Source organism: Patiria miniata, unplaced genomic scaffold, assembly GCF_015706575.1.
Source record: "Patiria miniata isolate m_02_andy unplaced genomic scaffold, ASM1570657v1 HiC_scaffold_20, whole genome shotgun sequence".
Classification (NCBI taxonomy): domain Eukaryota; kingdom Metazoa; phylum Echinodermata; class Asteroidea; order Valvatida; family Asterinidae; genus Patiria; species Patiria miniata.
Genome location: NW_024037059.1, coordinates 16,756,678 through 16,774,304, shown reverse-complemented (window position 1 = coordinate 16,774,304; position 17,627 = coordinate 16,756,678). Strand labels below are relative to the sequence as shown.

Below are 17,627 nucleotides of genomic sequence, written 5' to 3'. Positions count from 1 at the left end.
ATTGGCAAGACGCTCTATGTGTATTGCCATGTACGCAAATCGCTGGCAGTATAGGTACATGAGGAGGTCGTTCAAATCAATATAACCAAACTTTCTTTCTTTCCTATGGGCACTTAATACTCCTTCTATCCCCTTGGCGGTTGCTGAGATCCTTGTTTTGTTGGATAGAGGTATGTTTGGCAATGTCCTACCCATGTCTCATGTTTGTTTTCTCTGCTCCGGGTAAAAGCATACTCTCTTGAGACGGTGTCAGCTATGTATTATCTTGGTAAATAATTGAAGCGAGGCAGTGGCGTTGCGTGGTACTCGCATAGAGAAACGAGAATGGCGTGAAGGCATTGTGGTATTGTATACATCAGAATTCTGTGAGACATTTTATAGGCCTTAGGTTGCTTTAAGCATTCAGAGTTTAAGTACACATTCTTGGAACTCAGAGACAATGTCCTGGGGAAACTTGGTAACTTCGCGCTACTGAAACACTGCAGTTCAGTACAATATAGCGCGTAGATGCTTTTCGGTATTCATTTTGCTCGGTCTTAAAGTTTATTGAAATACCTTTCTTCAGTTTTTTTTTGCTACATAAACAAGCTTTTGCCCGCAGCCCGTGCAGCCGCACATTTATGCACGATTACTAAGAAGCCCCATGGTTACAAGTGTTCTAATAGATCCCAAATTTGATTTGGGATTCATTTATTCATGGCTAGATCAATACAAAACGTTTGAGCTTCCCTTCCACTGAGAGCCCTGCGTAAGTTATTGCATTTTAAATGGGATCGAATTACTACAATATCAGCGTATATTCATGTTATGTGGAGACTTTGGTAACGTCTAGGGCCAGGGGTAAATCTAAGACAATAGTGATATGAGAGGATCTGTTATTGTTGCGTTTGTTTCATGTAGGCATCTCCATTATATTGATTGGAATTGCATCGACTTGACAGGTACAACCTCACCGTAAAATTTGAAGCGCGCGGATCGCACTGTTCGCTCGAAATACCCCTTGCAGAAACGTGCGTGAAACACTCCTTGCGCAGTTAAACATGTTCAAAACAACCTTAAAGATATCCCTGAAGATGTTGGTCTAAAGGATGTGAGACTTTGGCAGAAATTGCAAAATGCCTAGGAAAACAAACGAGCGAAGGGTTGTTGCAGTCGGGCAGAAGACTTGTGGGTGTGAATTCGGTGTAGAATGTTATCAATCGTTCGGCGCCAATTTCCACTCATGCAGAAGAAGCCGCGCGTAGAAATAAAACGAAAACACGGATTTCTGAAAGCAGTGTGAAATGCTGGAGGCTATATGCAAGTGGGTTGAAGGTTTCGGCTAAATCTTCCTTTCACATTGTGTGAATAAAAAGGTTTTAAGAAAGTGAATTCAGGGCATTGGACTGTCACATTGAATGTGTACAGGTAAAGTATATGGTGTATAAGCTACAATAAATATGACGTTAACAGAAGTTAAGCTGAAAAACATTCAAAAGACAAGGAAAGTCGGTTAGAAAAACATGCCTGAGATCATGTGTCATCTTTTAAGTTTTATTTTATTTGTACAAGGCCCAACAACAGTAGCCATCTCTCATGCACGTTGAATACATCATGGCACTCGTCTGTCATTGAATACAGTGCAACTTAAATAAATCAATCCTTCTAGCGACACTTGATCCCTCGTCAATGATAAAATTATATTTTGCTCCGAGCACCGTGGGCGAAAATGATATCAAACAGCACACCTCGAGTCCACAAAAGCTTGAAATCGTAACGGCGTATATACAAGACTTTGGTATAGCTGTTCTGGGTTGTCAGGCACGGCTATCGGCACGAGCGTCGAGGGGCTGTGTTTTTGTTCCCGCTTCGTGTTGAAATTCAATGCCGGATCGATCCACGTAACGAAACTTGATCTGTTGTCCAGGACAGAATTTGTGATTTTTTTCTCCACTCTCTTCCCCAAGTTGAAGGTTGTGTGGTCAGGCGTGTTTCTCGGCAGTCTATGGCCGCCCTGCTGTCCGTTATACAACGGACCGTCTGCATAGTCCGTCACCACCGTATCGACAGGGTGTATAGATTGGGGAGGTGCAGGGTTTCCAACTGACATAGATTCGGAGCGGGATATTGTGCTTTCCTGTTGGGTTTGTGTTGCCAAAGGATCTGGAAGGTTTGGCGGGAGTTACCGCACTTTCCTCGCTATTCTGTCGATATTGTGACCTTAGAAATACAAACTGTACACGGGTCAACCTAGATTTGATCGCTAGTCACTCTTATGTCGATTTTGTTTTGCGATTGTGAGTTATCCTGTCGTCACTTAATACATATCTGTTAAACAACACTTGATGCTTCCAAATAGGCCTACAAGACTCATTTTGAAAAGTGACAATAACTGGCGATTTCAAACAACATGTTTACAGATATATTCCCTGACTTTAATATGAACATATTTATGTAAAATGGTAATGTAATCAACTTGTTGTGCCAGGATACATCATGATGTATGCGACATTGAATATTCTGTACGTAGAATATGATAATTTGAGGTAAGATGCGGTTAAGATAGCTGGTGGAGAAAAAATGAGAGATTTTCACATCCCTGCCTGTGTGGATTTTGCGCCTGAACCTTTGTTACAACTGATAATGTAGTAACCAACTGATAATGTATCACCAACCGATAATGTCACACAAATTGACCGATACTGTATCACTATCGATAATGGAACAGAAATCGACCGATAGTGTAGTAAATGTTACTACACTATCGGTCAATATTTGTTACATTATCGGTTAAGACCGATAATGTAACAACATTTGACTGATAGTGTAGTACATTTTTACTACACTATCGGTCAATTTCTGTTACATTATCGGTTACTACATTATCAGTTGTAACAACCTTGTTTCGAAGATAAAACTGTATGTCCATACCTGTATGCGTATTCAGATACATTGATACATCCAGTCTTGCCAGTGGTCTCAGTCCGACTTGTCAGGTTGACCGTGTTACCGAATAGGCAGTAGCGGGGCATGCGGGTACCAATCACACCGGTCACGACCTCACCACTGTGGATACCAATGGTTATCTGCAGGGAGAGTAATTGAAAGGTGACGGAGTAAGATATGAGATTGGTCTGAAGGAAGGGGCGTGTCCTCAGGAGGGGGTGTCACTTTGTGCTGTCATGTTGTTCTAATCTTTGTAGGCCTACGTGTGTTTGGTCTAGGTCTACAACCGTGTCTGGTCTTGTCATACCCAGATGTAACACCGAGCCATACAAGAAATCTACTATCCCATCACTGGCCAGAATTTTAAAATAATATGTTAAATATTGTGATCTACTCTCTTTTTTTAATGATAATTTTAAATAATGTTACACTTCAGTTTTAATCAGTAATGTCTTGTCTTAGCATGTTTTTAGTTGTAATGATAATGATTAATTTCTTCCGTCATGCTTTGTACCTTTTAATTTACAATTTAAAGATGTATTGATTGTATGTTTAATACAATCAACTAAAATAAACTAGAATACCCGTTGTAAATTTGAATGTTTTCAGCCTGTGGGCTGCTTTTAATTCAAATAAATAAACCATAATAATAATAATAATTATTATAACCCTGGATTGGACATTTTGGGAGACATCCCCATAGACCTCTGCACAAAATTTTTCAAACTTAACTGTGCCCTAACCCAATATTCCCTTGTCCTTTTTCCCACGAATATTGGTATGTTTACTATTTAGACCACGAGCAACAAATATAACCTAATTGCGACCATAAAATTGTGCCTCTAAAGGGGGGCTGTGACATTAGGGAGACATGAAAATGTCTCCCTAATGACCGATGTCTCCCATCGTGCGACGAAATTACGATAACGTGTCTCCTTAGTGGTACCTTTACACGTAAAATAATAATAATAAACCTGCAATGGAATGATGTATTCAGTGTGAATATATCACAGGTAAAAACACGTCCTATGACGGCATTGCAGAAGGTTTGAAATGAACTTGGCAATTTCCTTTTTAAAAAATAATCCGAAATTCTCATCAGAATGCATTGCTTCATAAACGTTAGGTTCAGTAAATATCATTGTCCTATTTTGCAATACTGAATCGTTAGAAGGTATACACTTGATAATCCTCAAATGAAGATGTAATAAACTGTACAGAGAAAAACAGTTCTCGTGAATTCCCCTACCACTGCCTTGCGCAGGCGTAATCGATCACATAAAGTTGTTTTCTCGTCCAAAAATATCCACGAGATGAGAATCGCTCTAGTTTCCAAGATAAATATAGTAACGCTGGCAATGTATTGAAAGAAAATACGCAGTGGGGCTGCATCTTCATAATAAAATATTGATTGTGCCGACCTGCCAAGTTTCTGGGCTAGATGCCTCAGGCCAAATCCGACCGCCAATGATTTTTTTTTATTAAACGGCAGGCTGAATTTTCTCGATAACACGATGTTGATTTCGTTGTTGGGCAGAAAATATATAATTGGTTTGCAATTGTTGGTTAAATTGCTCATATAGATTGGTAGATATTCAAGGAAAAGTTAACTCTTCCAGGGGCGGATCCAGGAATTTTCGCAGAAGGGGGGGGGGGTTGTTTCATCAGTAAATCAATGCTGAAATGTAGACAGGTTCTTTTCTTCGGACACTTGGCCTCCGTAAAATCAATAGGTGGATGGGTGAGGGGAGGGGGTTGGGGGGGGGGGGGGGTGGGGCTCGTACCATACTTTCAATGGGAGCGCTGTTTAAATCCGACGATATTACATAATAGTGTACACATACTAGGCCCTATCCCCGTACCCCAGCTGGCTCTGTCCGAATGTTGTGCACAGGCGGACATTATTACCGGTACATGTTTTTGCGTGTCTGAGCAGGGGTGGGGTTGTTTTCCCACTATTATTAATATATTTCTATTTAAAAAAATGAATCAGAGCGGGGCAACCCCCCCCCCCTGTAATCATTCTTAAGATGAATATCACTTTCTCCCTTTTAAATCAATAATAGGCTAACTGTGAAAGTAAGAAGAACAAGTTAGAAATTCTTATCTTAGTATCCTTCTAACAAATACATTGATGTATTTGTTAAAAGTGAAATGTAGGTTTATCGATTATTTTGATACTTGCCTGTATCGATTATTTCTACTCACCACGATCGGTTCGCCATCGACTGTGATTTCCCCCGACTGTTCCATAATCTGCAAAGCCATGCTCGCTATGCAACTTGCGTGCGTGTCACATGGCTCGGGGAGACCACTCACAGCCATGTACTTGTCACCCACCGTCTCCACCTGCCAATCAAATGTATAGTCAGTGATGTAATTTTCTAAAATTAGCAAAACTGTATTGCTCATTTGCATATGCATGCATATTCAAAGTTGTAGACGCGCACCAAATACGTCTTCCAACCAAAGTAAATGAGCCGCATCCTTAAAATAATCGTAACAATTATTATGGAACAGCGAGTATTTCATTTCGTAATACGTCTTCTACCTACTATTTGTTGCAGAACACTTTAAGGAAAGGAAAAGCACTGAATAACCCCAAGGAATACTACTTAGACCTTTAATTAATTTGACCCAGATACTGCGCTTTTTCCTTTGATTGGGTGTCCGTTAAATTCGGCCACAGGGTAAGTTGAGGCTAATAGTGGCCAAAGGCACCGTATGCAGATTACCGTCCACAAATATACTCAGTGTTCTGTTTCTTGATTTTTTCTGCTTCGCGCTGGTCACACAATTGCACCACCGGCTATTTTTATCATACAAGCGCCGGTATTATCATACTCACGGGTGCTGAAAATAACAGAATAAGTCCGCGGTTTCGAAATGGATTTTCCCACTTGGAATCCAATCAATAAAACATTGGGCAGGCAGAAGTGAGAGTTATCAAGCCGTGGAGGTGAGTGCGCGTGAAATGGATCTTCAGGAGGAAAATCTTTCCCCCAAGCATGAAATTATACTTGATTCTCGGTTTAAGAAAGTAGTTTTACGTAAGTCCATGTGTGATTCAAAGGCTTTCTTGGTTGCCTCTTGAACTGTGTTATTTATTCATTGACTGGAAATAATGGAATATTTATTATTATGCTGGATAAAAAAAATACGTTTACAAATCGCTACTTTCATGAAGAAACCAATTCCTTTGCTGCATTCGTAATATTGGCATTGATAATATTTCCAATTACGTTCACACCGTATCAGGGTATTAAACATCTTCGCGAAAAAATGAAACCTCGAGTGCTTGTAAATCATCGACACAGAGACGTGATTGAAAATATGACAAACAACCTTGAGTTACATTACAGCAAATAACGAGCTATGGTTTACTTCAAGCACCGCTCCCTGATGAGAAAAACACTCTAGACGGCATGGTGCGCGGTGTCATACTCGCTGAATGGCTCTAAAATAAGCCGTATCGCTCGTGTGTCCTCACGTAGAACTCAGAGGGGGTGTACCGGGAGAACATGCCTCCCGCGGGTCCGCTATACCGCGCGATCATCGCTAAGATCCTTGGCGCATCGTCTCTTCCCTTCTTCATATCAAAATCTGCGGGAGGCGCGAGGGCAACGAACCATTGATTAAAGCAATATCAGAGTTTGTTATCAATACGAATCGACTAAACTTGTGCGGACGATGACCTCCGTGCAGTTTCTGGATGGGCCTTACGCTGCAGAGAAGTCCTAATAGGAGTATTGTGTCAATGGATGGTATCTTTCATGCGGTTTGGTGTGTTCGGGGATTGCTGGAGGCATTATCCGTGGGATTATTCATAGCTTCTTTGGCGTCGACTGCAATAAGATAAACGGATTCTTATCGTGTGGGATGTGCGGGTATCTGTTGACACTGTGGCTCGTCCGTTCAATGTTCATCTCCCAAAGATGATTGAATTGTTAAGACGGCAATGACTTGTCCGGTCCGGCTATAGCCTAGTCGATTGCAGTAGTGTGTATGAACTTCTGTTTTGGGTGCAAGTGCTTAATGCATTTCAACCATCCAGCAAAAACAGAAGTAAAACGAAAACAGAAACTAATATAAAATGTAAGAAAGTATATTAACCACATTTTAAAGTATGTATTCAAGTTCAGCACGCAACGGTTATAGTGAAGAAATTGATTGCCATGGCATTACCTTGTACACCTGGGGATTCACGTCCGTCAAGGCGTCAAACTTGGTATAGATGACATTGAGCAGGTTGACAACCACCATGGCGTCTCCGGACTTGCGGTGGCAGAAGTCAGAGAAGCCAGTGATACCGCTGAACATGATAGTCACCAACCCGTGTTTCTTGGCTGGTACCGGCCGACAGTGACGTAACTCCTGGGCTACGGTTGGCGGGAGAACCGAATACAGCAACCTGTACACGTGCAGGAGAAGGCAATTGAAGTCGAGGTCACTGTTTATACAAGTTGTGAGAAGTTTCTGGGATTGAAACGCTAGAGTGTGTTCATTTGGTAATCATACTGATATACTGTAAATACTCTTGCAATGTGGAAACCAAACTTAATGAATGTTTGTACAGTAGACCTACTGAATGTTTGTATTTCCTATTGTGTGTAGTGTGTTTCACCTAATTGACCTCAAAGCAGCCATATGGGCCTTGCGCACATTACTGGTAATTAGTTGACGTGTACTGTGCCTATTTATGGCATGACTACAGGGAACCAGTGATGACTTGAACTCTGACCCACCTGTCTGTCTTGCTCTTCTCAACCTCCAAATCTCTGTATGTCTGCTGGAGTTTGTCCGTCAGAATCTCCAGCTTCTGTGTCAGCTTGTATTCCGCCTCGAACTTCTCGGACTCCAGGACGAGATCTCGCGTGGCGTCGTGAAGGGGCACGTCACTCAGGTACAACTCGCGTGTGCGCAGATCGTCCAAGTTGACCACGTGGGGCGAGCAGAGGAAGAGGATCTCGTTGGAGTCCGGGATGTATAGCATTTGACCCTTGAGTTTGAGTCTGTGATGATTGAGGGATTCACTGATGCCCTCCAGACCGTGTTTGGTCTGAAGAACGAAGATGGTGTTCAGATGACTCAGAATAGACTTGAAGGCGAAGTCCATGTGAGGGCGTACCATATTGAAGACAGTGGTGATGTCACAGCGGTCTGAAGCCAAGCAGGGAAGCAGACGTACCACTGAGTTGCCACACTGATGGATGATCATGTTAGAGTCAAACATAATGTGGAAGGGAAAGATGCGACAGAAGGTAGCTGGGCTGATCTTAGGTTCTGCCGAGAAGACTCCCATGGTGTTGTAATCCTGACGCACGGTAGACTTATCCTCCTCCCTACTCTTCTCAATGATAGCAAACTGGACGTGGTCGCAGTCATCTCCCTTAGTCTTGATGATTTCAACGTCCACATCGCCATTGTGGAGACTCTCAGATACAGACTTGACTAGGCCCACTACGATCCTCTCCAATCCAGGTCTCTCGGAGTAGTAGTGCAGCACAAGGGCGCCGTCACTCTCCCTCTGGCTGCATCGGAAGGAGGGCGCCCTCATACCGGGATAGATGGAGGCCAGATGATCATGAAGGGCGTCCAGGTTCTGTAGGAAGTCACGTGTGTTGGAGCCCAGGACCGTCAGGATGGTGTCGTAGCCCGATTCCTGGCAGAATTCGAAGAACATCCGACCGAAGGCTTCCAACAAGTCGTTGGCACTGATGCCTGTCACACAAAGTCAAAATATTTCATTAACATAATCAAGAAAACTATCGGTTCCCATAATGACGCCCTAGTGCTAAAAAGAGGTTATTTTAAGCAAAAAGGAGGTTCACAACGTATTCCCTTTAGACGACTCTGCCTTTTGTCTTTTCCTTCCTTCCTAATGGTGGAAACATTCGAAACTCATTTGAAGGAAGTCTCTTGTGAGCAAAAGCAACAAACTCTTTGTTGCGTATTGTATGTGTTATTCCATAATTATAACACCAAGCCTTGTGGAAGTAGATAATGTTATTTCGTTCTTATAATATCCCCACATCATTTACAACCTATAGGAGACAGATAGCGAAAAAAGGTTGTATTTATACATATTATCAATTGATGATCATTATAGTCGAGTTTGGATAGATCTAATTTCCTCCAAGGGCCCAAGGCTTTTTGAAACCCTGTACAAAGACAAACCGAAAGATATTAAATTCTGAATTTAATTTTCAAACACGGTAAATTTGTACATTTCCGTGGGTATGTTTGAGTACAGGCCTGGAGTAAGCACGAGCTGGAAATTACAGTCACATGCCGGCCATTTAGCCACGTTCCGGGGCTTATTTCGCCTGTTTTTCCGCTTCCCTTTGTGGGTCACCCGGAAAATGAAAACAGTCACTTGTCACGTAGTTTGCAGTCTTAAGTGGGTGAGCGAACGTCTTTATTGCGAGTGGCATAAAAAAGATACAATTCGGTTCTGTGTTCCATTTGCTTCTTCGGTGTTTACCAAGTTTAGCGAGGGATTCCTCGCCGGGCAAACATGGTCAGAAACGCTTGGCTGGCGGGCCGCTCGCCTCGGTAAACTTTCTCGTGCTGTCAAGAATCGTCGAGGGGAAGTCAGAGACACCGATATGACAGTGAAATGGTCTTTGTCAGGAATTTCCTGAATGCCAGTCGATCGTGGAGCTGATGGATGTCATGTTTGAAGTATAAATTGACAGCTTTGGGTATTGCATGACACCGGCATTTTATTAGTATTTGCTCACTCAATTTAATTAATTCAGGGCCATCAAGAAAATAAACATATTGTAGTTAATTTCTATAGCTTGCTTTTTCTTCGTCTTGCAGTTATCGGAGATCGAAGGATGCGGAAGAACGCATTTGTCAGTGCCCTTATATACAGATTGTTTTTTAATACTCAACAAAATCAACGCTGCTTTTTTCTCGAAAATTAGCAATTTAGACTTTCTCTAGTTATTTTCCTTTAATTTCCTATATTATCATATTATCAGATGATAATATGAACCCGTAGCTACATCGTGTCACAACTCATGATGATTTCCTTCAGATAAGTAACAACATTATTTTTGTTAATACTTAAAGACCGCGAGCGTAGAAACGTCATATCCAAAGGCCAGATATTCTGAGAAATATAAAAACCAGGTGGTAAAACGAAAAAGGGGGACATTTTAGAAAGAGCTGACGGAAGCTCGCGGTACATTTGGTATCTATTTATAGACCTGATAGACCTGATATCACCTGCCAAGATGAATGATATTCAAGAGCGAAATTTATCATGGAATGAGACATAACTTCCCCAGGACGGAAATAGCCCCTGGCAGTATAAATGCAGACACTTTGAGGTGGGTTATTATTCAATAACAGTATGTGCCGTTATTGTTGTCTGTCTGTCTCTCTCTCCTTCCTTCAGCAGGTGCGACACCAGTTCAAGAGAAAGTCATCTCTCACCCGTTGTCGTGAAAGACTCGTTCTCACGAGAATTCTCACTTTATGACTCTGACAAGCCAGTAAATCTTTCATACGTTTTCTTCCCTTTTTATTTGAGGTCTGATTGAAGTTTGATTGGTTGATGAACCGCGCTTTATAAAATACAGTTTGAAGCAATAGAGGACGCTGTGCCACAGAGGGGAGAAGGGTGGTTCATGTTACACTGGTGGGCGTTTTGATACCTAGACATCCATGGCTCCCATTTACTCGGGGTCTATGTGTTTACTCGATGCATTGGTGTTTTGCGGAGCCATTTTGTGTCCCACATTGTGTCAATACGACTTTGGTTTCTCGTAAATAGAAAACGCCATTACAGTGTGGCATCTCTAGGTGTGCGCAAACTTATCGGGCGCAATAGGCTGTCAGAGAACGCGGCCACTTTGTTGATTCTTTCTTACCAGTGTTTGATTTGTACCTTCATCAGTAAACATCTACCGGCAGAAATGTCTCGTGGTCCGATCCCCGGAATCAATACAAGGAAGCACGACGTTTCCTTTGGCGGAGATAATTTTCCGGTCACGGCCAGAGATTTACGGCATTAGCCGGTCGGATGTCGCTTGTCACGATGCGTTCTCCAATCGCGCACAGACCATTGTGATCACACTGAGTCTGTGATCCGTGACCCTGGCCCCAAGAAGATGTGGAGACTAACAGGGCAGTCTTGGATTGCAAAATCCGGTCGAGAACAGAAAACACAATGGTCTGTGCGTGATTGGAGAACGCATCGTGACAAGCGACATCCGACCGGCTAATGCCGTAAATCTCTGGCCATGACCGGAAGATGTACATCACTGTTAAATATGGGACCTGGACATCAATACTTTCTATCGTTCCGTTTGATTCAATTAGTTTTGCACATCCAGCATCTACTGTAGGCCTAATAAGTGCACATTTAGGTCTACTCTTAAAAAAGCAAACACCACGTATATTCGATATTGGAAAGCTGAACGGCCAAAGGTCTCTTTAGCAATTTACACATCAAGCTTGCCTGCTTCTGTTCGTTCGACCCTGCTTTTTGTCGTTTGACAAAATGTGTTTATTTCTGACATACGAACTGTTCTCCACGGTAGCTCAAGCACAGACCGTGAGCACTGGAAGGTAGCAGCCGTGCGGATTAATCACGCAGTTCACCATAATGGTTATGATTTACTCCAAAAGGCTCCCACTTGGTATAACTCTGCACCAACGGCGTTAAATAGTATCAACGAAATAGAGATTATCAGCTGCATTTTCATAAATTATGCATGAATTGTTGTTATTTTCAAATGGTACATGCAATCTATTTGCATATATCAAATTCTTATGATTTTGTTGCAAGGCACCCAAAACAGTTTTGTTCAGTGTCTTTCCATATACATACATACATACATACATACATACATATACCTTTTAAACTTCATACCCTCACATATTTTATGACCAACCGTTAAAACGTCTCTCATTATACGCATGATGGCAATTTATAATCTTTTTATTCACGGAAAACCTCCACGGGACTAATAAAAATAAGGGCACTGGCAATAACAAGATGGATGCACTCGAGCTTTTTTAGGTTCCCGCCATAATAATATTAATTACAAATTGGCTACGAGGCAGGCTGCAGCTGCTCAAACACAGGTCACACTGATGAACGCAGAAAACGTTTACCAGTCTTTCTTGCCCCTAAGCTAAACCCTTCTATAGAGCAAAGGACACTTAAAGTTGGGGGAATACGACCGCCATGTTTGTCGACGGAAGTCCCCAACGCGATATTCACGTCATTCGCCACTTACTTCTGTTTCATGTACGAGATAAAAAAAAATGCAAGATAGACGGATTGATTAAACTGTTATCTGCTCTTCCTCAAACAATCAGTACTTGTGACGACATGAGCAGCTTTGCTTGCATCATGGTTGTTTGGTACGTCAGATGGACTTCGGTTCTCTTTATCCGTGGGATAACTATTTCTTTCCGAACCATAATTTTGACAGTGGACTTTGGACCGTTATTTTAACCATGGACAACCATTTCGGTCAAAGCGCTTGTTTGCCAAATTCATTTACTTCTAGTTGTGTGACCATTAGGCGTAAGAACGGTTATGTGGTTAAGAAGAAGTAAGAAAATGGTTGGTTCAAACGTCTTTTCATTCAGTGTCGCGTAAGCAAAGCGATTTCAGTATACTGCATGTTTATCCTCTTCTTAGTGCACAAAGAATGGCGAGCAATTGCATTGACGCCCGACCTACAAGTCCAGGAGCAAATATTATGCTTTCCAGTGCAAATAAAATGTATACGCAAATCGGCCTAGAAATAGCTCCAAAGAAAAACAGCCCTGGGGAGGCGAGATTCGAGTCAAAAATGGATTTTTTTTCGTGCGTAGTGCGCAAGTTTACTTGGTGTACTTTGTCATGCCTGGAGCTTAGAAGTACATGCAGAAAGGGCTCTGCAATGACTGTGGGGGACGGAGCGTGTCAGAGAGAAAGAGACAGGATAGAATAAGAAGTGACACGGCTAACAGGCACGGGAAGGCAACACGCACGGGAAGACTTCCCCATCGACCCGTTCTCTCCCAACTCGCCATCATCAGATACCTTGCTTTATTTACAACCTTCTCCCATCTTTGGCATTTATCTCATCGGAGTGTCTTGGGGAGGATCACACCAAGATGAGGGGACCTGTCAGTAAACGGGAGATGTCCTTTAGTCGCTCGGCGGAAGTTAATGGTATAACGCCTTAATTGGGAGGTGTGTGAGCCAATGGATTGGAAACATGACTCCTCGTGGCATTTTATTCTCTTTTGACAAGTGAAGACTATGTTTAAAACGTTTTGTTTAGGCAAAGTTTAGTTGCCCCTGTTAGAAAATTAGATTAGTCACGAATTGGCATGGTTTATATTTTCACCAAAATTATCATAATCCATACAAACTCGGTACCACAGCGTGCATTGAAGCTGTACGTCTAAAAAAAAAAATTGAAAAATTAAATACACGTCACTGATACACAGTAAATGGTAAGAATTTAAGTGGTGTAAATGTCAAGGAACTTTGCAATCAAAGCGAGGTTTGCTATAATTTCCGACTCGTGTCTCAAGGGCATACCAGCGTTGAAAGAAACCTTTTCACTCTAAACCAAAGTGCTTTTAATTCTCCTGTCATTACTTATAGCCAGAGTGATGATTTATTCACCACCATAACTATCTTGGCAGGAGTTTGTACAGCAATCTCGTGAGACTTTGCATTAGGGAATACTCAACACTTCAAGTGTCAGGGCCCTTTTCTCTCAAGCCGTTTTAATGTGTGTCTTTTGTTTGCTTCAACCTCAGCCAGTTGAAACGTTATAGGATTTATTAAAGATATTTAGTAAAAAAAAAAAACACCCCGCTTTTATTTTAATTGTCAATAAGTGGGTGAGTAGATATTTCGTTGTGGTTGCTTACCGGTTCGTTTCTCTGCTTAGCCAGTGTGTTTGGTAATATTCAGCTGTTTTGTTACCAATGTTTGGTTATTTGAAATTATATTTGTATGGATGTTTGCTCAGTAAAACACTTTAATTAATCAGTACATATGTTTGATGTCTACGTCATTTTACTCCCTCCGCTGATGAGAGAATGGCCGCTAAATTACATTGTTATGTTCATGGTCAGTTGAGTGCGTAGACACACTGTATGGCTAATTGCCTGATCATATTACTCCTATCTTGTCTCCCATGTATTTGTTTTCTCCCTGATCAGCTTATATGCTATCCTCTTGATTGGAGCCGACGGTAGCTGATTTAAGTTGTCCTTGGCTGTCTATGATGACCAGCAGGTACATGATTGATTGAGAGAGATCCCTGTGTCAGGTGCCTGGGACTTGCACGATGGCAAGCACAAATTTAATTGAGGTGCGGGAAATGGCAGCCATATAGTGTTTAGGTATCTGGTTTTATTAGCAATACCCTGCTTGGAGTGCGCACAAGCGGAGGAACATTTGTCTACAGACATCTTGCGCATTTGACTACGCTATGATTTCCACAGGGATAATGACAAATGGCTTGGGCTTAAAGGACTTATGAAGTGCATATTTCTTAGGAACATATATTGCGCTACTTTCTAATCCTCTGAAGTGTATGAAGACTAATTGATATTCCTTTTTGGTAAATTTTTACTGAAAACTGCTCTTCTTTAAACATTTAAAATTGTCCATGCTTTTCCGGACAACTGAGGGCGATGTTGTCGTGATGTCATTTCAGGGAGACACTGTTCATATTAGGTGTTTTTTTTTGTTGAAATAGTGAACCCAAAATAATGCTCATTGAAAACATTTGTGAGAAAAGTTTGCTCATTGGCTTACTGCCCTGAACTGACACAACAACGAATCACTAATAAAAAGAAAGTTTACGACAGCGAAATATCAAAATTTTGTAAACTTTTTGTGCATAAACTAATTTCAACATTGAGGTTTCTGCCTGATATGACATCACACTTTTGCACATGAATATGGAAATTTGCATTAGCCTAAAAACCTAAAAGGCACCAAATTACCCTTGAAAATGGCAAAATGAAAATTGAAAATAAGGTTAAAGGGACACAAAGGTGCATTTTCAAGGATTGCATTAACACAAATTACATTTCATGTGCCCTTTAATTAAACGTCAAGTGTAATATCATATACAATCGCTTCTTAGCTAAGTATTTCTTCTTCTATTTTACTTTGAAATGGCTAACCGTTGTTTGCTGTGTGTACTTGTATTGAGCATTTTGCGCTAAACAAACATGTAATAATTTCATCCAGTTTATTTTGGTGTCTTAAATTATAATTTGGTACCTTAAATTAAAGTGTGGTTCCTCGGATGCTCAGATTAAATGTCAATGTTGGATACAGGGAGCAAGACAAATATGGCTACAGTCTGCGTTGCATGATGAATAAACGTGCAACAAAAGAGCAAGGTTTCAGTAAGAGACGAATCTAACACGTGTTCCGTGTGATGCCGAGTCCCTTAATTAAGTTACATTCACCAAACAATTCAATTACAAATTCAAGCGACACTTATGTCGTGCGCTGTCAATTCCATTACGCGATATGAGAATCAAAGAACAGCGACATCAATCAATTGGGGCCGAAAATAGTTAAAGCAAGTTTTTGACCTATTTTTCTTTGCACATAAACAAAAATTCCGGCTTTTGTTAACTGAAGATGTTCAGAAAGCCAAGCATACCAAATGGATTAGGATTGCTCATAAAATGAGAACCCGCCAAAGGCAGTTGTTATCAAAATCTCAGCTGGTAAGCTGTTTTCTAGGCTTTTTTGCTTATCAACCAAAAAAGAGAAGGATTTGCCTCCGGTTATTAATGAAGGTCCGAACTAGCGTAATAATGGAAGTGAAGACTCGTAATGATGAAAAAACAACATGAGTTGCTCATGAATCGATTGCTGTGAGGTCCTCAACTCTGTATGTACGCGTGGTGTTTACAGTAACAACACTCCACGTGCGTGCCGTCTTCCCTATATACCTCTAGACAATTCATATAAGATTCTTATGGTGCACCATTCAATGCACTTTTATACCAAGCATTCAGCCGTGAAGTGCCCAGGTCATTGACATTAAAACCAGTCAGCAGTTATGCATATGAATACAACAAATGACAGGAAATCAATGGCATTTTCTCAAGTTCGTTGAGTGGAACAATTACCCATGTGTTTTGTCAGTGACAGGCTTTGACTCGTTATGATAATTTCTTTTTTTGAATGGGGAATGACACGTAATGATAAACATTTAGGGGAAGGGTTTATAGGAAGTAGTTAGGATTCGTTTATAGAAAGGACAGTGTTGTGACGTTAACTTTGGCTCATCTGGATTAATGGAAGCTTTCAGAAAACCTACAGAAATATCTTGAGAGCCATCTCCATCCATAGCATCCAAATTTATGTATGAGCTTTCTGCCTAAAGAGACTTGCGGATACCAAATCTTCAAGTAATCATGGGAGCATGCTCTGTATCATGTTACTAAGACAACAACAGTTGATACGTTACCAAGGACATGAACAGCAGCTGTAACCAGATCATATGTCTTCATGTCATCGTAGACCAGACGAGTTAGGAAATGCCCGTCAACCTCAACCACCGCCTCTTTTCTGTGGGTACGATAAAGTACAAACAGACAATGATTAAAGGGTGATATAGCGATAATTTCCTCGCCTTCCACCGCTGTGACCCGGGCTCGAATCCCGCCTGGCATCCTTGGGTCAATATGTGGATTGTGTTTTCAGTCCCTACCTGATTCCGTGGGTTTTCCCCAGAATATCTTCTGGGCTTTTCCTCTCACCTCTAAACCTGTAATTTCTTCTCATTAAGTTGTTTTCTCTCTAAGCTGGTGTGATGTTTCCCCTGGGATGCTTTGCTGACCATATGATACAGATACAGAATAATATACAAACGACGTCATAACACGCTTGGAAGCTAATGTATCACTGTCTTGTTTGAAGTCGGTAAGGAGAATGTACCCGTGCGGTTACTTTCTCTGGTATTGAAACCACTCATGCACTGATTGACAATATTGGATATAGAGTGCATATTCAAAAATTGTGACGTCATATGACAATGTTTGACGACTAATACTGGCTCTTGTGACCTCAGGTCAGTAACCTAATAGACTACTCATATTTGACTGTATGAATGTTTTATACCAAGGCAATTAGTCCCGAGACTATCCCGTCGGTGTTAGAGTGATTGACTTGTGTCTAATTTTGTCTTTGTAAGGTAAATTTTGTTTGGCGAGGTTCACATGACATTCGTTTTTACAGGCCCTCAATCCAAATACCAGCATTTGTCCTTTTTTTCAAGCTGTGATTTGATCGCAGCTTTGCTGGAATGTTTGGGAATAACATGAATATTATGCTTGAGCTCGTTTCAAAGATGTGCAAATAGAGACGCGTTGTGAAAAGAATACGGCACTTGAGATAACAAGCCTGTCAATCAGTGCGGGTTTTTTGTCAGTTTTGCAACTTTGAAATCTGCAATTCATGTGCCGTAGCTCTGCGAAATGTCAGAGAGGTAGGATTTCATCTGTATTTTCTAAATGAACCTGCGCCAAAATGAGTTTTCTTTTATGCAAAAGCAGACAGTGTTTGTGTAAACTGAGGGCCTTTATTGCATTTCGGTCCTGTGTTGAACCTAATACGCTCGGTTGAAGCGGCAATGCAATCATAAATTAAACATTACTGAATCAAGATTGATAGGATTATTCACGCTGAATTTGTT

At 41.3% G+C, this 17,627-nt stretch overlaps 1 protein-coding gene across 1 annotated transcript in view; it reads right to left on the bottom strand.

The window, feature by feature from the left end:
* LOC119728178 (guanylate cyclase soluble subunit beta-1-like) overlaps positions 1 to 17,627 on the bottom strand; it is a 31,045-nt gene that overhangs the window by 2,009 nt on the left and 11,409 nt on the right. The window contains exons 3-7 of the mRNA XM_038200267.1: positions 16,401 to 16,501; positions 7,671 to 8,646; positions 7,111 to 7,336; positions 5,134 to 5,274; positions 2,911 to 3,065 (exon numbers count right to left, since the gene is read on the bottom strand). Of these exons, the coding sequence (XP_038056195.1) occupies positions 2,911 to 3,065; positions 5,134 to 5,274; positions 7,111 to 7,336; positions 7,671 to 8,646; positions 16,401 to 16,501 (1,599 nt within the window). The remainder of the gene's footprint in view (positions 1 to 2,910; positions 3,066 to 5,133; positions 5,275 to 7,110; positions 7,337 to 7,670; positions 8,647 to 16,400; positions 16,502 to 17,627) is intronic.